Genomic DNA, 25951 nt, shown 5'->3' with positions numbered 1-25951 from the left:
TTCATTTTGTGTTACTGTTGTTAAAACGTTTGCTATATTTCTCGCATCAGCTGCTGCTTTTGCTTGGTTTTTTTTATTCTTCACACTACCAGTTTCTTGCATTTTTATATAATGTTTGCAAAAGAAAGCGAAAGTTAGCACTTTCACGATAGCTTTCGGTGTACAACTGCACTACTGCTCTAACAGTTTGGCAACATTCACCGTAAATGAACACACAACAGCTTTTGCTACTGTCGTACACATTGCGAATACAGTAGTTGCACGAGCAATTGAAGGGTACAGGGGAATGGTGAAAACATCATAGCCTTTATGCAGTGCATTTTAAATTAGAGTAATTTTTCAACCTTAAGAGAGTTTATTGTTTTAAATGTTGGTCATCTTGGGTTTTCAAAATTGGTTACACACCTATGCTTAGCTGCGGCTTATATTTTTACTGATAGCAAACTTCATTGTTGTTCAATGAACTCTATTGCACTGGAATGCAGACAGGCAGTTTACATTTCGAGATGGAATTAACCGATAGACGGGGTGGGTGTCTATCGGTTCCCCTTGGTGCCATGTATCGCAAACATATACATGGAACACTTCGAAAAAATGGCTCTCGAAACGGTGCGCCTGAAACCGAAGGTATTTTACCACTACGTGGACGACATGTTCGTGATTTGGCCACATGGCTAAGAAAATCTACAAGAATTCCTTAACCATCTCCAAACAGTTTAAAATTCACCATGAAGGTGGAAGAAAACGGATGCCTGCCTTTTCTCGACATCATGATAAAGAAGAAGACTGACAGCACGTTAGGTTATTCTGTTTATAAGAAGAAGACACTAACCGACCTGTACCTCAACGCTAGTAGTTGCCACCATGTAGCACAGCGCAAATCCGTGTTCACCACCTTGGTGCGCAGAGCACGAGACATGCGACAAGGAGAGTCTACCTGCCGAACTGCAGCACTTGAGAAAACCTTTCGCGAGAACAGCTTTTCTGAGACGAAGATAAGACGCGGTTTCCAACCGAGCAAGAAGAGGAGTGAAGACGTACATGAAAAGGACACAAAGCGCTTGAAGTTCTTTCCGTATGCTGGCTGCCCTTGGCAAAGATCATCAGGATGTTAAAGAAGAGCAACATTAAAACCATCTGCCGCTCATCGGCCAAAATCAGTAACATGCTGGGTTCAGTGAACTATAAACCGCCGAACTGCTGCACTTAAACCTTTCGCCAGAACGGCTTTTCTGAGACGAAGATAAGACGCGCTTTCCAACCGAGCAAGAAGGCCCTCTGCTGTTAATGATTTACATAAATGATCTAGGTGACAATCTGTTCAGCCCCCTTAGATTGTTTGCAGATGACGCTGTAATTTACCGTCTAGTAAAATCGTCAGACGATCAATTTCAACTACAAAATGATCTAGAGAGAACTTCTGCAGGGTGCGAGAGGCAGCAATTGACACTAAACAAAGAAAAGTTGGAGGTCATCCACATGGGTACTAAAAGAAATCCGATAAATTTTAGGTATACGATAAATCGCACTAATCTAAGGGCTCTCAATTCGACTAAATACCTAGGAATTACAATTACGAGCAAGTTAAATAGGAAAGAGCAAATAGATAATATTCTGGGGAAGGCGAAAAAAAACTGCACTTTGTTGGCAGAACACTTATAAGGTGCGACAAACCCTCTAAAGAGACAACCTACATTACACTTGACCGTCCTCTGCTGGAATATTGCTGCGCAGTGTGGGGTCCTTACCAGGTAGGATTGACAGAGGGCATCGAAAAAGTGCAAAGAAGGGCAGCTCGTTTCGTGTTATCGCGCAATAGGGGTGAGAGTGTCACTGATATGACACGCGAAGTGGTGTGGCAGTCACTGAAACAGAGGCTGTCTTCTCTGCAGCGAGATCTATTTACGAAATTTCAATCACCAACTTTCTCTTCCGAATGCGAAAATATTTTGTTGGCATCCACCTACGAAGGGAGAAATGAATATCATAATAAAATAAGAGAAATCAGAGTTCGAACGGAAAGATTTAGGTGTTCCTTTTTCCCACGCGCCAACGGCCTTTCCGCAGTGGTAACATCGGTTCCCGTCAGATCACCAAAGGTAAACGCTGTCGGGCTGGGCTAGCACTTGGATGGGTGACCATCCGGTTTGCCGAGCACTGTTGGCAAGCGGGGTGCACTCAGCCCTTGTGAGGCAAACTGAGGAGCTACTTGCTTGAGAAGTAGCGGCTCCGGTCTCGGAAACTGACATACGGCCGGGAGAGCGGTGTGCTGACCACATGCCCCTCCATACCCGCATCCAGTGACGCCTGTGGGCTGAGGATGACACGGCGGCCGGTCGGTTACGTTGGGCCTTCATGGCCTGTTCGGGAGGAGTAGTAGTAGTTTTTCCCACGCGCCATTCGAGAACTGAATGGTACAGAAGTAGTATGAAAATGGTTCGATGAACCCTCTGCCAGGCATTACGTGTGAAGTGTAGAGTAACCATGTAGATGTAGATGTAGATGTAGATGAAAATACAGGCACCTAGAGTCTACAGCATCAGATGCGAGTGTGGCAAACAGTACATCGGCCAGACGCAGCGACCTATATCCTAGCGCTACTCAGAACACGTAAGGAGCGTTCACCTCGTACCAAACGGACAAATCTGCAGTGGCGGAACACAGTCTCAAGGAAAACCATATGTTTGGTTTCGAACAAACGAAGCTGCTGTGCACGGCGAAAGGGTTCTGGGATTCGATCTTTAAAGAGGCTGTGGAGATAAAAGACCATGATAACGTTGTCAACCGAGATAGCGGTTACCAACTTAGCAGCGCAGGGGATGCAGCGATTGCAAAATACCACAAGAACGCTCCAATGCGAAACCAGCGAAGGCAGCAGACGGAATGGACAGGCGTCACCTGGAGGCGACGCCCGCACCCTCCAGCACGCAGGGAGCCCCCACGACCACCGGCGACGACTCTGCCTCCCCCTCCCCCCCCCCCCCCCCCCACAGGAAGCAGCGACACCCCCTCCGGAGGTGTGCGATTGGCGCTACCGACGCAAACGATGCAGAGGAACCTGCGGTCCATCGGCTATAAGGAACCGGACAGGACACGAACCTGACACTCCGCCTGAAGATGATAAGTAGGAAACGTGTTGAAACGTTACCGCAGAAGGCGCCTTGATTCGGCTCATAACCCGAGAAGACTTCATCATCGACATTCACTGAGAAAGTTATGAAAATGCTACAGCTATTTATCAGACTAGAGAAAACAAAACATCTAAATATGCTACACTTCATGATGCGAGTAAACGCATAAAAGCAATGCGTCAAATTCTTGGTGAAGACTGAAAATGTAGAAAACAGTGTTTTCCGAAAATTTCAAAACATGTATGTGATGTATTAACCCAAGAGTTCAATTTACTTAAAAATAAGAATGTACCGAGTGTTCAGTTGTGTTCACTAATTTCAGTTTTGCCAGTGAAATGAAGAACATGGAAAGCAGGAGATGGGAACCTCACAAGGGAACCTCCCCATCGTACCTACCTCAGATTTAGTTATAAGTAGGCACAGTGGATAGGCCTTGAAAAACTGAACACAGATCAATCGATAAAACGGGAAGAAGTTATGTGGAACTATGAAAAAATAAGCAAAATATACAAACTGAGTAGTCCATGCGCAAGATAGGCACAAGGATAGTGTGAGCTCAGGAGCGCCGTGGTCCCGTGCTTAGCGTGAGCAGCTGCGGAACGAGAGGTCCTTGGTTCAAGTCTTCCCTGACGGGGGTGCGATGGGGAGGTACCCTTGTCAGGTACCAGTCTTACTCCTGCAAGTTGAGTGTACAGAGGGACGGAAAAGTTATTGAAATTTCAGTTTGTTACAGAGCCCTTTTATGAGTGTGCATGGTATAGCAAACCTGAATATGTTGACAATCAAGAAATCTCTTTCGTCTACTGGCCATGCTTCTACTGATTGGCATGTTACTCATTCCACTAGACCCATGGAAAGGTCAACAGACACTGCTGAGAAGATAATGAAACACATTAGTTCCTTCAAGCGCGTTCTTCTCACTACAGTCTCCATGATAAATCTAAAACTTTATCTGCATCAAGAATTAAACATTAAAACATTGATAACGAAAGAGAAATTCCGACATCAACTGCAATCAAGCACTGAAATAAATCCAATGGCGACAAATGAAAATTTATACCGAACCAGGACTTCTCAATTTTCGCGAATGGTCGCCTTAACCACTTCGGATAACCGAGCACACTTTGCGGCGGTGCGGTTCTTTCCGTCCTTTTACGACGAACCTGCTCCTACCTGTGAACATTGTCTCAGCAGATCATCAGTAGCCGGCCGAAGTGGTCGTGCGGTTAAAGGCACTGCAGTCTGGAACCGCAAGACCGCTACGGTCGCAGGTTCGAATCCTGCCTCGGGCATGGATGTTTGTGATGTCCTTAGGTTAGTTAGGTTTAACTAGTTCTAAGTTCTAGGGGACTAATGACCTCAGCAGTTGAGTCCCATAGTGCTCAGAGCCATTTGAACCATTTTTGAAGATCATCAGTAGGAAAGCCGAGTGAAACCTACTGTACTTCGACGTGAAGCAGGCTGCAATTTAAGTCACTAATCTACGTTTCGGGAGAAAATTTTCACACAAATGAAAGGTTGGAAATTTTGTCCTCAATTAATGTATTCTGAAACTTACGTGAACAAGTATCACTGCCAAGCCCGTGCTAGTCTTAACATAGTCACTCACAATCCCTTTCACTCACGTTAGCAAGTTTATGGTGTTGCATTTCCCGAAAACGTAATAGCTACAAAAACACTGATTGTTTTTGATTGAGAATGCTCGCCAAATATTAAGTATGTCGGTACCTAATGCAGTCACAGTTTTTAGCCACCGACCTGCTCAATACGCGACGCGGAACATATGTCTTTTCTCGTCACACACATCGGAATAATTATGCCGTTACTTTACCACACTTTTGATATATGTAACACTGCTAGATCCGGCAACTTATCATTTCCATCGGAACTACTACTACACACGTCCGACTGTTTCATGGCTAGGCTTCGACTCTTCTCTAGAATACTCTCAGTCTTTTCTACCAGCAGAGAAAGGCGCGCGAAGAATATTGCCTTACCATTGGTCAGTTTACTCAACAGCCAATAGCAAAACAACATTCTCCCGCGTCAGTCCGCGCTTTTCATCAATAACCAATCGCAAAATAGTAAACCTAACGACTGCACTTTTTACCGACGGAATTATCTAATATGCTGAAGTTTTGCTTATGCATAAAGTTATTTACTATAATTATTTATACCTGTATTAACTTTCTCTTTACCACAAACTTACTTTAAAAATCTGTTCTACAAAAATCCCCTTTGTCCATATCCATACCTCTTCGAAATGTTCCCACACTAAATGCTACTACATAACTCGTCAAACAATTATCTTCATATTAACCTTAAACCACACTCACGCATCATTCATACTGCTAAAACACATTTCTAACATTTTACATACACAAAAAGACAGAATAACTCTTCATGAAAATACTAGAACGGTTTATGAAAAATATTCTATTTCTTTAGTACACTCTAGTGGGCACAATCGAAACTAAAATCACAGTCCCCATATCAAATATTGTCCTCTATCGGCTGATACATAAACTACGTGCGCTTCCAGTCTCGCGTCACCATCTGTCAGTATCCAGCTCTGAGACACATCTCCCACTTAACCGCCTACAAGGCAGGATCGTTATACGGCGCTACGCCTCAACTTCCATTCTAACCCAGATTCTCATACGCCGCACATTACATACATAGCGAAACCTGTCCGATAATCTCATTGGTCGCAGCCTCAACTGACTCCCGCACGGCGTCGTAGGAAGAGTGCATCTGCACTGTGCGAAAAGGACTCAGTATTAAGCTCGAATTTCTCTGATTTTATCGTTGTTGTTAATCCGCGTAGTGTATATGGAGGGAAGTACGTGTAATACCTTTCTGAACTCTTCTCGGATGTGTTTCTCGCAGTTTAAACAAGAAATCCCACCATGGTAGCAGCCACACTTCGGAGCGTCTATTACTGCAGTTTAAAAAGCATCTGCGTGACGCTCTAACACTGACGGCGCGAGCCCTTCATGAAGACGTGCTCTTCTAAGATTGATCTTCTCTATCTCATCTGTAAACACTACTTAGCAAAGGTCAGAGACTGACAACCACTACTCAAGAACTGGTTTCGAAAGCTATCACTTTCATGGTGTAGGCTGTACTTCCTTCAGATTCTCTCAATGAATGTTAGTCTGACCGCTGACTTCCCTCAAAGCTTTATTTCATACTGATCACCTACCGTGCGAGTGAAAAAAAAAATGAACTATACGGCATAAAATTGAATAACTTGCGATACCATTTATTTCGGTAATTGGAAAGGAACAGCTGGATCCACATCCCGAAACAAAACAAACGCACTAAGTGTAACGTTGGTGATGATTTTATTTGACATCGCCGCCACAACCGCGAATCTGCACCCGTTATCGTCCTCATTGGCGTACAAATTTTTGATAAACACGTCGCCTGCGCTTGCTCCTTCTATCGGAAGTACTTACTGCGCGAGTCAAGTTTATCTATACAAACTGAAACACTGGTGAAATTTCAAACAGTCTAATTAGTTCTCCACGGGTAACAAAAAATTAAAGTTATTCCCAAGTTTTTCCACGTTTTCCTATTCTCCGACATCGCACAGAACTAAGAACCATCGTATTTTGAACTCTTATTGTTCTTCACTGCGTCTTGTTGGAGACATGCTTTCAGTGGCCACTCACCTGCGCTATTTGGTCGAACCGCCCGAACAGCTCGTTGAGAGTCTTGACCAGGTCCGAAGCGCTCAGCTGTTCGGACAGCGGAGTGAAGTTGACGATGTCTGCGTACAGGATGCTGAAACAACAGTAAGGGCACATTATTGCAATAGATTTTGTGAGAGGATACATTGAATCAAACAAGCGTATGGTACGTGATCGATGTACACTAATGCTCATAAATCAAGGATAATGCTGATACATGGTGGAACAACGCTCTGGTGAGCGGTCTGCAGGTTTAAATCGCCTCGGGGTATGACCATGCGGTGCATTTGACCTGCGGTCGTCGCACGGTGGCGCTGGCAGCAGTCCACATAGGCAGAGGTGTGTTGGTGCATGTCAGAGTACGGTGCAGCGTGTAAGTGTGCAGACGTTTTCAGACGCGCTAATGGTGACTGTGTGTTGAAAATGGCTCAAAGAACACGTATTGATGACGTTGTGAGGGGTAAAATACTAGGGCGACTGGAGGCTGGTCAAACACAGCAGGTCGCAGCACGGGCCCTCCGCGTGCCACAAAGTGTGATCTCAGTATCATGGCAGCGATTCCAGCAGCCAGGAAACGTGTCCAGGCGCTACAGTACGGGACTTCCACAGTGTACAACAGCACAAGAAGACCAATATCTCACCATCAGTGCCCGCAGACGGCCACGGAGTACTAAAGGTAGCCTTGCTCGGGACCTTACCGCAGCCACTGCAACAGTTGTCTCCAGACACACAGTCTACAGACGACTGAACAGACATGGTTTATTCGTCCGGAGACCTGCAAGGAGCATTCCACTGATCCCTTGTCACAGGAGAGCCCGTAAAGCCTGGTGTCAAGAACACAGTATATGGTCATTGGAACAGTGGTGCCAGGTTATGTTCACAAACGAGTCCAACTGTAGTCTGAACAGTGATTCTCGCCGGGATTTCATCTGCTGTGAACCAGGAACCAGGTACCAATCCCTTAATGTTCTTGAAAGGGACCTATATGGAGGTCGTGGTTTGATGGAGTGGGGTGGGATTATGATTTGTGCACGTACACCCCTGCATGTCTTTGATAGAGGAACTGTAACAGGTCACGTGTATCGGGACGTCGTTTTGCACCAGTATGTCTGACTTTTCAGGGGTGCAGTGGGTCCCACCTTCCTCCTGATTGATGATAACGCACGGCCCCGTCGAGCCTCCATCGTGGAGGAGAACCTTGAAACAGAAGATATCAGCCGAATGGAGTAGCCTGCCTGTTCCACAGACCTAAACCCCATGGAGCACGTCTGGGATGCTCTTGGTCGACGTATCGCTGCACGTCTTTAAACCTCTACAACACTTCAGGATCTTAGACAGGCACTGGTGCAAGAATTGGAGGCTATACCGCAGCAGCTGCTCGATCACCTGATCCAGAGTATGGCAAACCGTTGTGCGGCCTGTGTACCTGTGCATGGTGATCATATCCCATATTGATGTCGGGGTACATGCGCAAGAAACAGTGGCGTTTTGTAGCAGATGTGTTTCGGGACGGTTTTCACAACTCATCACCAATACCGTGGCCTTACAGATCTGTGTCGTGTGTGTTCCCTATGTGCCTATGCTATTAGCGACAGTTTTGGGTAGTGCCACGTTGCGTGGCACTACATTCTGCAATTATCCTTAATTTATGAGCATGAGTGTATAAAACTTTCCGACTCCCGCCTACATTGTATGATCAAGCGTATGGTAATTCACGATGCTCCCCTTTGTAAATTAACGAAGGAAAGCTACACCAAAAAATAATTTTTGTAGAGTAATGAACTTTGCGGAATACATTTGTCTATCTAACATATTTAAGTGATTAACACTGCTAGATCACAAGATAATGTAAGCGCGAGATAAGCACTTGCAAACATGAAATGCTGGTATATTAATAACCGGTGCAACCACCACAATGTTGAATGCAAGCATGCAAACAAGCATGCATTGTGTTGTACAGGCACCGGATGTTAGTTTGTGGGATGAGTCCCATGCCTGTTGCACTTGGTTGGTCAATACAGGGACGGTTAACGCTGTTTGTGAGTGTCGCTGGGAATGACGTCAAATGGTATCTCGTATGTGCTCGACTGGAGACAGATCTTGATCGAGCAGACCAAGGTAACATATCGGCACTCTGTACATCGTGCTGAGTTGCAACAACGATGTGTGGACGAGTGTTATCCTGTTGAAGAACATCCCTTGGAATGCTGTTTATGAATGGCAGCACAACAGGTCGAATCACGAGACTGACATACAAATATGAAGTCAGGGTGCGCGGGATAACCACGAGTGTCCCTGCTGTCATAAGAAATCGCATCCCAGACCATAACGTCAGGTGTAGGTCCAGTGTGTCTGGCACGCAGATACACTGGTTGCAGGTCCTAAATTAACCTTCTTTTAACCAGCACGCGACCACACTGGCTCCGAGGCAGAACCAGCTTTCATCATAAAACACAACAGACCTGCACCTTGCCCTCCAATGATCTCTCACTTGATGCCACAGATGTTGCAGATGGCGGTGGTCTAGGTTCACTGGAAAGCACGCTACAGGCCATCTGGCTCGGAGCTGTCCTTGAGGTAACCGCTTTGAAACAGTTCGTTGTGTCACTGTGGTGCTAACATCTGCTCAAATTGCTGCTGCAGATGCAGTACGATGCGCGAGAGCCATACGCCGAACACGGTGGTCTTCCCTTCCGGTAGTGCCACGTGGCCGTCCGGAGCCTAGTCTTCTTGCAACCCTACATTCCCCCGACCACCGCTGCCAGCAGTCATGTACAGTGATTACATTCCGGCCATGTCTTCCTGCAAGATCGCAGAAGGAACATCCACCTTCTCATACCTCTACTACACAATCTCTTACTCATTCAGTGAGGCTTTGATAATAGCGTCCCTGTCGTCTTAAAGGCCTTCCTGACTAACATCAACCCACCACGTCCAGTCTCAAAGGTAACTGACGCTTACAACCGTTACAGCGTGTAGTTACAGAAAAGATGATTTGCATCCTCATGGTGGAGCTACTAGTACCACTCGTATGCGACTGGTGGGACTTTTGAATGGACATCAGCTTTCAGTTGTAGAAACACACCACCCACTTTTCGTCTATGTCGCACGACTCGTTCTTGCTGCTGCGATTTTATTTCCGTCGGTGTATTTGCCCATCATATTGCGACCACCTAATTCATCAGACTAACGCCAATTTCCAGTAGGGTTTTGGAACATATTCTGGGTTCGATGATAATTATGTCGAAGAAACCGATTTATTGACTAATAATCAGAAGGGATTCAGGAAAAATCGTTCTTGTGAATGCAACTAGATCTCTATACTCATGAAGTAATGAGCGCTGTCGACAGGAGTTGTCAAATGGATACCGTATTTTTAGGTTTCCAAAAGGCTTTCTACAGCGTTACTCACAAGCGTCTTCTAATCAAATTGCGTGTGCCTATGCACCCAATGAAGCGGTATAGGCCCTTTGCTGTTTCTGATATATATAAACGTTTTAGGAGACAATCTGAGCAGATTGCTTAAGATGACGCTGTCATTTGGCGTCCTGTAAAGTCATCAGATGATGAAAACCAAGTGCAAAATGATTTAGACAAGGTAGTTATATAGGGCACAAAGGGGCAATTGATTCTAAATAATGAAAAGTGTGAAGTTATCCACATGAGTACTAAAAGAAATCCGCTAAATTTCGATTACACGATAAATCATACAAATCTAAAGGCTGCAAAATTCTGCTAAATACTTAGGATTGCAATTACGAATGACTTCAGTTGGTACGGTCACATAGATAATGTGGTGGGTAAAGCAAACCAAAGACTACGATTTACTGGTAGAACATTTAGAAAATGCAACAGATCGATTAAAGAGGAAGTGCAACGGTCATGATGCATGAGCTCGGTTGACAGTCATTAAAACAAAGGCGTTTTTCGTTGCAGAATCTTCTCGTGAAATTTCAATCACCAACTTTCTCCTCCGAATGCGAAAATATTCTGTTGGCTCCCACCTACTTAGCGAGGAATGATTATCATGGCAATATAAGAGAAATCAAAGCTCGCACAGGAAGATTGCAGTACTTGTTTTTCCCGTTCTTGAAACCGGGAATAACCCTACCTTTTCCAATCCGCGATTTCTTGTGATTGATTTAGTGCCTACGTATATCGAAAGTTGTCTTTCATTCTTTCCATTTCATACTCTCCTACTTTCTTTATAATCTAAGATGCGTATCACAGAGTAATGTTTTCACGTAGTGAACTGAAAGATGTTCATGTGCACCAAATTATTTACAGTCCTGCAGCCACACACCCTGGTGGGCTTTGCAAGTATCAACCAAAAAAAATTTCAGAATTTCTTATGTTCCACAAGAGTCTAAAAAATAGGAATTTAAACGGTGCCATAGTCTAGCAGGTAAACTATTTGTTTTTAGTGCGTATTCATATTTTCGCGGCACAATGATTCTTCCGTAAAATTTCTGGCGTGCTGCAGGATCAATTTCACGTCCAGCCATCTCCAGAGTGAGTCGGGTGACTGACGTTCCAGCAGTTGCTCCGTCGTTCTAAACCCGCGGACCGCTCCACTGCACATGTGGCCACAGATACAGTGACGCGGCCTGCGGGTTTGGAACGACGGAGCAATTGCTGGAGCGTCAGTCACCCGGCTCACTCTGGAGATGGCTGGACAGTATACAGCCGCAATATCAGATGATGTAGTGAAATTTATGCGGCTGCATCCCCGAAATTTTATGGAACTGTTGACTTTTATGCTGACGGTTGTGGGCTCCATTTCCATCGCTTACAATCAACTTTTTATATCTTTGTCGAAATGAATGTGATCATTATTTGTGTTCAATTAATTGACATAATTTTTCGTTCTATTCCTTTGCCGTCTCATTTTAATTGTCCTATCAACTATTTATTTGCTTCAATTTTTATTACCATTTATTCTTTCTTTAAATAATTGTCCATGTGTTCTGAGTTATATATAGTTACGTATCGCAATATTTAAACATTTCAAAATACCTACCGTCGGTTAAAAACCAAAAGACAATATAATCTATTTATACTGGCTGTGCAAAATGGCGTCAAAAGTGTATTTTTCGTCACAAGATGTACACTTTTTTGCATGGTAATCGTCTTATAAACATTAAAAACACAGATTCCCGCACCACGGACAAAATACGGCAGATGAAGATTCAAACAAAAGAAAATTTCACAAATAAAACTAAATTCAAAGCAAAATAATTATTGCAGTAATATGGACGCACGTATAACATGCTGAAAAGGAAGAAATTAAACCGAAGTCAGTTCTCGAAAATAATAAATAATCACACGAGCAAACATTTCAAATGATAAACAAGAATGAGAGGAAGAAAAGAGAGCAAACAAAAGATTTAAAAATATGATTAAAACTTTGCGGCAAAGATTAGAAATGGAAAAAAATTTATTTAAACCAGTATATATTTCGATAAGGATGTACCAAAATGGGATTATTCCAGGCCGGATTTGATTCCACAACTTTCAGTATACAAGCCAATTAATCTATCAACTAGACTATGGCACCGTTTTATAACTAATGCTACTTTTAAGGCTGTTGTGAATCATAGGAGATTCTGAAATACTTTTTGTGGATTACACACAATCGAGGATCAACCAGGACGAATGGCTTCTGCATGTGATTCCTTGGACCATAACCTGTAACTCCACATGGTTGATTTCAAAAAGTCAGTAACACTCTTGGTGTCCTCTCCTTGTCGATAGTACTCGTGACAAGCAAGAGTAAGTTCTTGACCAGAAATGTTGGCATATGCGTTTTGACAAGTAGAAATATTAATTGTCACCCATCGTATACTTCATTTATTTTCTGTGTACGTATGTGTCGGCAAGATTAGAAATGAAAAACCGTGAGCATTAGTTAATACCTGGTGCTGTTCACTAGAACATGCCTACTGGTTTTGTTTGTGTAAGTACATAGGCCTATATCTTCATTTGCGGGAACTCTGAAATCGAGATTCCGCGCAAAGTCCGTGGAACGGCAGCTAATGGGCTTTAGCGAGGTACCTGAGTAGGAGTTGTAGCTGCTCGAGCAAAAGCCGAACCTCACCGCATGATGTGCTGCTGGTAGGAAATATGGAAGATGGGGAGCAAGTAACATAGTCACCTCGGCTGGTCGATGCTCAGGGCACACACGTGGTAGGGCTCACATTGTTTCCAGCACATTATTCTTCACGCCTGGATTCGAGAGTGACGAAGAGGGCGATGTGCAGCAATGCCGTGACAAACTACGCAATATTTCAACCACTTGGTGAGACTTCACTGGTTGTCGACCGGTGCAGTGACATCATCTGTTGTGATGTGAAAGCTATTCATTTTTCAGACGTACTCATGCCACTTTCACACGAACTATCACACTCATTTATTATTATTATTATCTTCATTCCTTTCTCAGACGTTATGTCTGGTTAAAAATGGAAAGTGACGCGGACCTTGATCAAGCGTGACTTCCTTTTTCCTTTTAACTGTACGGTATATGTTACATTGCATTTAGGAACTTTTGGGTAATTGAACATGTATCAATAATTACAGATTTCTGTAGTTGTATATATACGTTTGGATGTAGCTGTATTGCGTTGATGTACTGGTGGATATTGTGTGGTATGACTCCTGTAGTTGATAATATAATTGGTATAATGTCAACTTTATCCTGATACCACATGTCCTTGACTTCCTCAGGCAGTTGGATGTATTTTTCAATTTTTTCTCCTGTTTTCTTCTGTATATTTGTTGTATTGGGTATAGATATTTCGATTAGTTGTGTTAATTTCTTCTTCTTATTGGTGAGTATGATGTCAGGTTTGTTATGTGGTGTTGCTTTATCTGTTATAATGGTTCTGTTCCAGTATAATTTGTATTCATCATTCTCCAGTACATTTTGTGGTGCATACTTGTATGTGGGAACGTGTTGTTTTATTAGTTTATGTTGTATGGCAAGTTGTTGATGTATTATATTTGCTACATTGTCATGTCTTCTGGTGTATTCTGTATTTGCTAGTATTGTACATCCGGTTGTGATGTGGTCTACTGTCTCTATTTGTTGTTTGCAAAGTCTGCATTTATCTGTTGTTGTATTGGGATCTTTAATAATATGCTTGCTGTAATATCTGGTGTTTATTGTTTGATCCTGTATTGCAATCATGAATCCTTCCGTCTCACTATATATATTGCCTTTTCTTAGCCATGTGTTGGATGCATCTTGATCGATGTGTGGCTGTGTTAGATGATATGGGTGCTTGCCATGTAGTGTTTTCTTTATACAATTTACTTTCTTTGTATCTGTTGATGTTATGTGATCTAAAGGGTTGTAGAAGTGGTTATGAAATTGCAGTGGTGTAGCTGATGTATTTATATGAGTGATTGCTTTGTGTATTTTGCTAGTTTCTGCTCGTTCTAGAAAGAATTTTCTTAAATTGTCTACCTGTCCATAATGTAGGTTTTTTATGTCGATAAATCCCCTTCCTCCTTCCTTTCTGCTTAATGTGAATCTTTCTGTTGCTGAATGTATGTGATGTATTCTATATTTGTGGCATTGTGATCGTGTAAGTGTATTGAGTGCTTCTAGGTCTGTGTTACTCCATTTCACTACTCCAAATGAGTAGGTCAGTATTGGCATAGCATAAGTATTTATAGCTTTTGTCTTGTTTCTTACTGTCAATTCTGTTTTCAGTATTTTTGTTAGTCTTTGTCTATATTTTTCTTTTAGTTCTTCTTTAATATTTGTATTATTTATTCGTATTTTTTGTCTCTATCGTACGTATTTATAGGCATCTGTTTTTTCCATCGCTTCTATGCAGTCGCTGTGGTTATCCAATATGTAATCTTCTTGTTTAGTGTGTTTTCCCTTGACTATGCTATTTTTCTTACATTTGTATGTTCCAAAAGCCATATTTATATTATTGCTGAATACTTCTGTTATCTTTAGTAATTGGTTGAGTTGTTGATTTGTTGCTGCCAGTAGTTTTAGATCATCCATGTATAGCAAATGTGTTATTTTATGTGGGTATGTTCCAGTAATATTGTATCCATAATTTGTATTATTTATATGGGTCTGCAATGTAACTGTTAAATAATTTAGTTAGATGTGAATATGTTGAGGTGAACTTCTTTGGCCAGAAATTTGCTATTTCATCTTTTCCAGGGGCTTTCCAATTGTGCGTAGAATTAATGGCTTGGGTGACTTCATGTTGCAAAATTTTCACTTCAGGCATTTGTGGTATCATCTTATATGTGTCTATTTCTGCTTGTATCCACCGTGCATGTCTGTTACGTTGTCCCGGTTTTGACCACATGTTGCTCCAGAAGTGTTCCATGTCTGTTATGTTTGGTGGATTGTCTATTTTAATGTGTGTGTTATCTATTGTCTGGTAAAATTTCTTTTGGTTTGTGTTGAATGTTTGGTTTTGTTTCCTTCTATTTTTACTTTTTTTGGATCTTCTAAGTCGTTTGACCAATGCTTGTAATTTGTACTTCTTTTCATCTAATTGCTCTATCGCTTCTTGTTGTGAGATATTACCTAACGTTTTTCGTTTTTTGTCTGATATTTCATTTCTTATAAATTGTGTTAGCTGTCCGATGTATTTTCTCAGTTTTTCTATTCTGATCTGTAGCTTGTGTTGCCATGCTAGTTTTGTGGGTTTCTTCTGTCTGTTGGTTGGTTCTGATCTCTGCCTAGTGTGTATATTTAGTGTAGTGAGTGCTCCTACATAAACTAGTAGTTGTAACTCTTCAATAGTTGCATTTTCATTTATTTTGTTGCGTATGATAGTGTTGATAGTTGTTATTGTTGTTTCGACTTGTGGGTTATTTGGTGGTCTCTTTATTTATTTATTTTTTATTTATTTAAATGTCAAGTTCCGTAGGACCAAATTGAGGAGAAAATCTCCAAGGTCATGGAACGTGTCAGTACATGAACTTACAACATAAAAAAGTAATAACAGATAAAAATAAATGTTCATGAACCTGAAAGAAAATCAGTCCATAAGTTTAAGCAAACGCTATCAGCAATACAATGAGAATCATCTTAATTTTTCAAGGAACTCCTCGACAGAATAGAAGGAGTGACCCATAAGGAAACTCTTCAGTTTCTATTTGAAAGTGCGTGGATTACTGCTAACATTTTTGAATTCGAGTGATAGCTTACTGAAAATGGATGCAGCAGTATACTGCACACCTTTTTGCGCAAGAGTTAGGAAGTCCTATCCAAATGGAGGCTTGATTTCTGCCGAGTATTAACCGAGTGAAAGCTGCTTATTCTTGGAAATAAACTAATATTGGTAACAAGAAACGACAATAAGGAATATACATATTGAGAGGCCAATGTCAAAATACCCAGACTTGTGAAAAGAGGTCGACAAGAGGTTCGTGAACTCACACCACTTATTGCCCTAACCGCCCGTTTCTGAGCCAAAAATATCCTTCTAGAATGGGAAGAGTTACCCCAAAACATAATACCATACGACATAAGTGAATGAAAATAAGCAAAGTAGACTAATTTATGTGTCGAAATATCACTCACTTTCGATACCGTTCGAATAGTGAGAATGGCAGTATTAAGTCTTTGAACAGGATCCTGAACGTGGGCTTTCCACGACAGCTTACTATCTATCTGAACACCTAGGAATTTGAACTGTTCACTTTCACTAATCATATGCCCGTTCTGTGAGATTAAAACGCCAGGTTTTGTTGAATTGTGTGTTAGGAACTGTAAAAACTGAGTCTTACTGTGATTTAACGTTAGTTTATTTTCTACAAGCCATGAACTGAGGTCATGTACTGCTCTACTTGAAACCGAGTCAATGCTACACACAACATCCTTTACTACCAAGCTAGTATCATCAGCAAACAGAAATATTTTAGAGTTGTCCATAATACTAGAGGGCATATCATTTATATAAATAAGGAACAGGAGCGGCCCCAACACTCATCCCTGGGGCACCCTCCACTTGACAGTACCCCACTCAGATCCCACATCACAGCCGTTATCAACAGTGTGAATAATGACCTTTTGCTGCCTGTTGCTAAAGTAAGAGGTGAACCAATTGTGAGCTACTCCCCTTATTCCGTAATGGTCCAACTTCTAGAGCAATATTGTGTGATCAACACAGTCAAGTGCCTTTGTTAAATCAAAAAATACGCCAAGCGTTCGAAACTTTTTGTTTAGCCCATCCAGTACCTCACAGAGAAAAGAGAATATAGCATTTTCAGTTGTCAAACGACTTCTAAAGCCGAACTGTACATTTGATAGCAAATCGTGCGATATAAAATGATCAATTAACCATACATACACAGCCTTTTCGATAACTTTTGCAAACACTGATGGCATAGAAATAGGTCTAAAATTATCTACGTTATCCCTTTCTCCCTTTTTATAAAGCGGCTTTACTACTGAGTACTTTAATCGCTCAGGAAACTGACCATTTCTAAAGGAAAAATTACAAATATGGCTAAATACAGGGCTAACATGTGCGGCACAGTACTTTAATATTCTACTAGACACTCCATCATAACCATGAGAGTCCTTAGTCTTCAGTGATTTGATTATTGTCTCAATCTCCCTCTTGTCTGTATCACAGAGGAGTATTTCAGACGTCAATCTCGGAAAGGCATTTGCTAAGAAATTTGTATGATTTCCTGTAGATACTAAATTTTTATTTAATTCACCAGCAATGCTCAGAAAATGGTTGTTAAATACTGTACATGTATCTGATTTATCAGTAACAGAAATATTGTTACTGCAAACTGACTTTATATCGTCAACCTTGTGCTGCTGACCAGACACTTCCTTCACAACTGACCATATGGCTTTAAATTTATCCTGTGAATTAGCTATTCTATTTGCCTTGCTAATAACATTTTTAAGAACGTTACAATACTGTTTGTAATGGGATACTGTAGCTTGATTGTGACTACGTCAAACATTTTGATATAATTCCCGCTTTGTTCTACATGATATCCTTATCCCACTAGTCAGCCAACCGGGCTGTCCATTACTGCTAGTACCCCGTTTAGAATGTTCTAAGGGAAAGCAACTCTCAAAGAGCATGAGAAATGTGTTATGGAAAGCATTGTACTTATCATCTATATTATCAGCACTATAAACATCTTGCCACTCTTGTTCCTTGACAAGTTTTGAAAAACTCTCTATTGCTGTTGGATTAACTTTCCTACGTAGTTTGTAATTAAATACGACATTGGTTAGAGTACAAAAACCTTTTAGTGTTAAAATTTGTGCATCATGGTCTGAAAGGCCATTCACCCTTTTACTAACAGAATGCCCATCTAGTAATGAAGAATGAACAAAAATATTGTCTATGACTGTGCTACTGTTCCCCTGCACCCTAGTTGGAGAAAACACAGTTTGCATCAGATCATATGAATTTAGGAGATCTACCAACATCCTTTTTCTTGCACAATCATGTACAAAATTAATATTGAAGTCACCACATAGAACTACTTTCTGGTACTTCCTACAAAGTGAATCAAGAACCCTCTCTAGCTTAAGCGAAACTTCTCTGAAGTCGGAGTTAGGGGACCTATAAACAATAGCAATCAACTAATGCTGCACAACTTTCAAATATCTGTTCAGTGCAGTGTCTTGATACGTCTATGTACTCAAATGAAATACTGTTTTTTTACGTACAGAGCCACTCCCCCACCCCGCAAGGAACTCCCTGAGAAACAGCCAGCTAATCTGTAGCCTGGTAAAGGAAGCCTCTGAATTATCAAATTATTTAAGTGGTGCTCAGATATACCAATAATTTCAGAGTTAACATCTCTTAGCAGTTCACTAACTTTATCTGTAATAGCTCTTATATTTTGATGAAATTCCTTCTGTACTTGGAAACATTACATCCTCTGGAGGTGAGCCCCTAGTTAGAGGCACTTCCTTTAAGCAGGTATACCTATCAGCTGACTTCAGTCTAAAAATGGTGCAGCTCTAACACCAACTACTACAGGAATTTTTCCATGAGTGATACCACTACCACCTCCACCACCCACTACACTGTCACCTATAAGCTTAGCCAGCTCCCCTTCCCATACCTATTGAGGTGCAGGTCATGCCTAGTGAAACACTATCTAATGATAGACGCAACTGGCACCACTGAGATGTGATCCATGCCCTCCGCCATCAGTGCCCTCCCCAGCCCCACATTAACGCGCCTAACAGCCGCATTAAGGTGCGGCCGATCATGACGCTGAAACAGTTGCACGAAATGCACATTAGTACCACCAGTTTGAGTAGCTATCTTAACCAAGTCACCAATGACATCATATTCCCCGTCCCTATCGAGACTGTTCCCTGCTCCACCCACTATCACTACCTGATCCTCTTTCGTAAAATTCTTACGTAACTCCCCTATGCTTTCAGTCACCTGAGCCAACCCTGCACTAGGCTTCACAATGCTGGTGACCTGGTACTCACTCCCCAACACTTCCTGCAACTGCTGGCCCACACCTCTACCGTGGGAACTACCTAGCAGCAGAACCTTCTTTCTGCTAGACTTTGCAACTAACCTAGGCCTCCTAACTGCTGAGGACTGCTGCAAGTTACCTACATCTACGGCTACACGAGGCTCCTCTCCACTCAACTCTGACAGTTGGTCGTATCTATTGCATGTATGCAAAGTAAAACTGTCTGAATACCTCCTCTTCCCAGCTACCTTCTTGCCAACTGCCAGTTCCCATTCCCCACCACCCTTCACCCTCCTCAACCTATCTAGCTCCTCCTTTGCGCTTTGTAACTGCACCTGAAGGGCACAGATCTTACGCTCCTGCTCCTCTATTAACTTGTTTCTACTACAGATTCTACATTCCCAGGAGAGGATCTCCCTAAAATGACCACTGGCTTCCCTACTGCATTCCCCCCAATGAAAATACTTTGAACAAATCCCACACCGTAATCCACTACTCACAAACCTACGACAGAGCCCACACTTTTCACTCATGGTAAATTTTACAGTTACTGAAAAAAAAACTATACGTCTACGTTACCAAAGTTCAGTTACAGCAGTAGAACTATTTAAGAACTAACAATAATGGTCTCGAAATTCTCTGCCTACTAAGAAAGCAGCTACTTGTATTAATACTACTACAACACAGCCGATACCAATACCAGCAAAACTTCACAAAATTATTAGCTACAACCAATAAACTAAAACTACCACTGTAACACTAAGCGATGTTAATACACTATATGAAAATTTTACTGAAATATTTCGCTAGAAAGAATAATAAACGTCAGTTGAAAACTAAAGCACGAAAATTACTAACGACTTCAACACACTGAAAACTCTATAAAACACAGCGAACGAACAATTACAAAAGTTTATTAAGTCGTTATTTCGCCATAAACGGCACGCAACACCGCTGAAATCTATTAAAATTTAATAACTGTATTACAGAGCACAAGAATGGTCTAATGTCTGTAGGTGTGTCTTTGTATTCTATATATGTCAGCTGAAATTTTTCTTCTGTATCTAACATGTGTGTCACTTCGTGTTCTATTTGTGCTTGTTCCGATGGCTGTCTTAAGATTTCGTTTTTATTTCGTTATTATTATTATTATTACTGTAAGGGATCATCCTCAGACACGAACAGCTAATGCTGATTGACTTTTAAAAGTCTGCAGATTAATTTTAAGTCAGAGCCCTTGTCGGCGTCAAAACAATCCTAAAGACATAATACACAAGCCCAAACTTTCAGGTCTTGCTCTGGCTCTTGAAATGATTTATAGTCAGTGCTGCCGTCTCCTTTCTTTAATAACATTTCACTAACTCCCTGTTAGTAAAACGCAGAGTAAACTTTGCGGTTTGATATTTTAATGAAAATTTGTTTCACTTCTTGTTATCCCCTGAACTCAAACTTTTTATTAATATTACCAGTTAATGAAAGTGCCTTATTATGCCTCTGTACGGCATAAAGACGACAGCGAAATTGTGGACGGGCTCCACTATGTTCCATACGAGTTTACTCAATATCGAAATACGGAGAGTTTACAGAGCTAGATCGCAAGTTTATGAGAAATTAGTCATAAGAGCTGATATCTGTTCAAAATAAAATTACAAATTTTTTTTTCGATTCTTGCCTTATAGTTTCGTTTCTTCTTTTAACTGGTTTGACTACATTTGTTTTATGACACCGATAACCAGTGAAACCAATATTTCAGGCATTTCTATTAAGATTTTAATTATTAGTGGTAAACAAAATAGATACGAAAATGACAATGTATTGAATGATTTAAAATATGTGAGTTTTACCGTAAAAATATGTTCTCGTTTTAATTAAACGAGTGAATCTATTTTTTAGAGGGGACTTTAGGAAAAGTTGTATGATACATCGAAACGCTTAACCGTACATAAAAACAATAATTTCTTATATCAGCACACTTTAAAATAAAGTAACAATAATACGCTCTCAGCAATGCCAGAAATTGACGTTTGTTCCAAATACACTACTGGCCATTAAAATTGGTACACCAAGAAGAAATGCAGATGATAAATGGGTATACTATGGACAAATATATTATACTAGAACTGACATGTGGTTACATGTGATAACATTTCCACGCAATTTGAGTGCATAGATCCTGAGAAATCAGTGCCCAGAACAGCCGCCTCTTGCCGTAATAACGGCCTTGTTACGCCTGGGCATTGAGTCAAACAGAGCTTGGATGGCGAGTACAGGTACAGCTGCCCATGCAGCTTCAACACGATACCACAGTGCATCAAGAGTAGTGACTGGCGTATTGTGACGAACCAGTTGCTCGGCCACCATTGACCAGACGTTTTCAATTGGTGAGAGATCTGGAGAATGCGCTGGCCAGGGCAGCAGTCGAACGATTTCTGTATCCAGAAAGGCCCGTACAGGACCTGCTGAAATGTAGGGTTTCACAGGGATCGAATGAAGGGTAGAGACACGGGTCGTAACACATCTGAAATGTAACGTCCACTGTTCAAAGTGCCGTCAGTGCGAACAAGAGGTGACCGAGACGTGTAACCAATGGCATCCCATACCATAACGCCGGGTGATACGCCATTATGGCGATGACGAATACGCGCTTCCAATGTGCGTTCACCGCGACGCTGCCAAACACGGATGCGACCATCATGATGCTGTAAACAGAACCTGGATTCATCCGAAAAAATGACGTTGTGCCAATCTTGCACCCAGGTTCGTCATTGAGTACACCATCGCAAGCGCTCCTGTCTGTGTTGCAGCGTCAAGGGTAACCGCAGCCATGGTCTCCGATCTGATAGTCCATGCTGCTGCAAATGTCGTCGAACTGTTCGTGCAAATGGTTGTTGTCTTGCAAACGTCCCCATCTGTTGACTCAGGGATCGAGACGTGGCTGCACGAACCGTTACAGCCATGCGGATAAGATGCCTGTCATCTCGACTGCTAGTGATACGAGGCCGTGGGGATCCAGCACGGCGCTCCCTATTACCCTCCTGAACCCACCGATTCCATATTCTGCTAACAGTCATTGGATTTCGACCAACGCGAGCAGCAATGCCGCGAAACGATAAACTGCAATCGCGATAGGCTACAATCCGACCTTTAGCAAAGTCGGAAACGTGATGTTACGCATTTCTCCTCCTTACACGAGGCATCACAACAACGTTTCACCAGGCAACGCCGGTCAACTGTTGTTTGTGTATGAGAAATCGGTTGGAAACTTTACTCATGTCAGCACGTTGTAGGTGCAACCTACGGCAATCATGACAACGCAACTAGTGATAATACCAAAATTATTACAACACTTGACAGCGTGGTGAAGATAAACATTCAGAACAGCCACTGAAAAAGCTTTTGAGATCTATTCTGGTGGAGCCTTTTTTTTTAAATGTACCCAGACTCGATGTAAAAACGTAGGTAATTCTTAGCGAAGGACGTGGATAGTTCCGGCTTTTAATGTAGCCGTTATTCAGACTGAGTCGCTAATAGCTACGACATCATTACCGTACAAAGTTGCAATACCAACGCTTAATTTCCAAGTGTTTCAAGAAAATTTAGGAAAAGCTCAGTAAATAAATTCTATATCACCTCCAGCTACACTAATCCTTAAGACGGCCATGGTCCTGCAGTTCCAAATAAATTGTATATTTTTAGTTGGGAACTGGCTTCTACAGCCGCAAATCGATGTAGTTTGATTGTTATTCTTTATTTCTAAATGCAACTGTGAACGGAGCAGCTATAATCAAGGCCTTGTGTTTACATCATTTAGCATCCGTACAGGAAATAACTTATTTGATTAATTTCGCGTTTCATCCATCATTGGTGATATTTCCGTGGAACGGGTGTGCAATACGTGAGTATACTTTCTCAAAATAGTATTTACTCGTCAACTGCTCGATGGGAATATTTTATTTCATTTGACGAGTATCGACGGATTAATCTATCATCTTCAGAAAGATAGAGCAATGGCTTCGTCAACGAAGCATAATGCCATGTCACATCGCAGAATTTGCGTAGTGTATGCGATAATTACTCGAATAATCACATACAGATAACTTTGAGTTGATTAATCATACTTGTATACAGAGTCAAGTTGGTGCGCTAGCAGCAAGGAACGTTTATAGAAGTATTTAAACATCATAACTAAGCAATAAAAAAGGAGGTTATATATTACATAAAATTGCTCAACCGCTAATCAATTATAAACGTAGATTTCAGGTTACAAGGTCTTACAAAAAGCTGGTATAGAATTTTATTTATTAGTAGTTGATGGTGGCGCTATGGGCTGGTGATGTATTGGCAGTTCGCTGTACATTTCACTATTCTGGAGACGAGGCTGGCAGCTGGAAGAGAGTTCGCAGAAACGACAGGTAAGTAGGCTGCATGCGGGCTTCGGTGTCAGCGACTAGAGAGCGTGGGAGGCGCCCTAGCGCGTGTGCAGGAGTTGATATCGTATGTGGAAAGCGTGCCTATGGCTCATACGCAAGTTAGCTAAAATCTGACTGGCCATTTTCTACGTAATATGGAAAACGTGCCACATAGTCCTGCGTAAAGTATTGCAAACATTAGAATCTGCATGAAATTGTTTAATTTTCATCATGTTAAGGGAAATGTTAAACAATAAAAATAGTGTGATTTTCAATGTGAGCTGATCATTGAGCAAGTCTTTAGAATTTAGGTAGGGATGATACACATTTCGAGCTTTTCCAAGCGGCTCATTTTGTCGCATTTGTCAGCTGCATACAAAATTTTCGTTTCAGTACAGATGATAAAGGAAGTGTGTGTGTCTTGACTTCAAGGTATTCTGTGCAATTTGACATACGTGAATTTTTACCATCTTTTCTGAGCAAGTGCTGGCGAAGGTGGGTCTTAAATGCGTCCTCTGTGTGGCCTATATAAAATCTCGGACATACATTTCATTGAATTTTATACTCACCGGAGTTGGTAAAGTTGTCAGTTGTAGACTTCTCATAATGTGTAGATAGCTGCTTGGTGGCATTACTTGTCATAAAGGACACAGTGATGTCATATTTTTTAAACAGATTAGCAATACGATATGAAACTCACTTATGAATGGAATTGTAATTATTTGTTAACACTAAGCTCATTTTTATTAAGTGTAAAAGAATTGGCGATCTTATTGGTTTTAGTTTCATGACGTATTTGTACAAGACTTGCTTGATAGCTGTGTTGGACCTCTACATACTTTTAGTTACTAAGTTCAGTAACAGCAGCAGTAGGGGTAGGTGTAGCTCAAGCACGCAGTCGATCACAGCCGGAAAGAACGGCAATTTTTCCTTGAAGGAGTGACAAGAAGGAGTATGAAACACATTATCTGTTGCGGTTTGTTTCTTGTAATTGTCAAAGTTAACTTTACCGTAAAATCATATGTAAATTTAATTTTAGTGTGAAAGCAATTCAGGGAGTAACTAAGTGACATAATGTCATTCACATCCTTTTAATACAATGCTGGTATGGTCAATGTGCCATCCGCAGAAACAAATGCTATCAGCCAGAACTAAGATTGGTTGTAAAGTTAATGAGCTTGTCACGAAAGGAAAAAATAATTGCTAGCCACATAAAAAAATGACTTTCCACCATGAAGCACATTAATAAGAAGCTCAAAGAAGAAAATGCTCTCATCATTAATAAGATAAGAGCAATTATTCGGTCATCTTGAACAAAGACCTGTATAGTAGCAAAACGTTAGAATTTTTGATAACATAGATACCATCAGCAACAATCCCGCAACTAAATCTACTAACGAGCTTAAAGAGGATTTTTCTCCTGTAATTCTTCCTTCTCTGCCAAAGACCGTACCAGGGTGTTAAGCATGAATCACAGGACACTAACTTCACAGTCATTAATGGAATTTGTATGAACTTGCTGTTTCTTTTAGCAGAAGTTACTCTGTATTCGCAAAAAGCTACTATTAATATCAAACGTCTTTCCCTGTGAAAAATAGGAAAGAGATATCTGACTCTAAAAAATATCTTTTTTTCTGCTGCCCATATACTTGAATTTTGCTGGCTCACTGGATAATACAGATCTTTAAGCCTACATTCCAATACAAGAAACGATCCACATCATTGAAGACAATTTCACAAAGCACAGAAAGTGGATTCAGATGAAATTAAAGCAATTATAACACTTTTTGAGAATCATTCCAAACTACAATTACGTCAGTGTCAAAGGTCTACTGTATCAACAAGATGAAGCCCTCCCGTGAAGACCTGCCAACTTAGATATCTACCTGACATCTTCCTTAAACATGTTGAGATTAATTTTTTTAAGTCTTTCCCAGCTCTGGCTAGTAGCATTTCTTAACAGAGACAGTATGTGGACAATATTAGCAACGTATTAAAATGAGATGTGAATGACATCTTGTCAGTTAGTGACTCCTTGAATTGTTTCCAATCTAAAATTAAATTTAGATATGAAACAGAATATCAGCGCAAGGGACTTAGCTTCCTTGACATAAAACTGCCTTAACTAGACGGTAAAATTAACTTCGACGCCTAAAAGGAAACCCGTCATAACAGATACTATTATCCATACTTGTCACCCCTTTAACACGAAGCTATATACTTATATTTAAAGTTTTGCAGGGTAGTCCACTGA

General features: G+C 41.2%; 1 protein-coding gene across 1 annotated transcript in view; it reads right to left on the bottom strand.

The window, feature by feature from the left end:
• LOC124789372 (adenylate cyclase type 2) overlaps window positions 1-25951 on the bottom strand; it is a 278181-nt gene that overhangs the window by 202892 nt on the left and 49338 nt on the right. The window contains exon 3 of the mRNA XM_047256703.1: window positions 6809-6920. Within this exon, the coding sequence (XP_047112659.1) occupies window positions 6809-6920 (112 nt within the window). The remainder of the gene's footprint in view (window positions 1-6808; window positions 6921-25951) is intronic.

This window comes from Schistocerca piceifrons, chromosome 3 (genome assembly GCF_021461385.2).
Source record: "Schistocerca piceifrons isolate TAMUIC-IGC-003096 chromosome 3, iqSchPice1.1, whole genome shotgun sequence".
NCBI lineage: Eukaryota > Metazoa > Arthropoda > Insecta > Orthoptera > Acrididae > Schistocerca > Schistocerca piceifrons.
The sequence above is the reverse complement of the archived record's forward strand: the minus strand, read 5'-3'. Positions and strand labels throughout refer to the sequence as shown.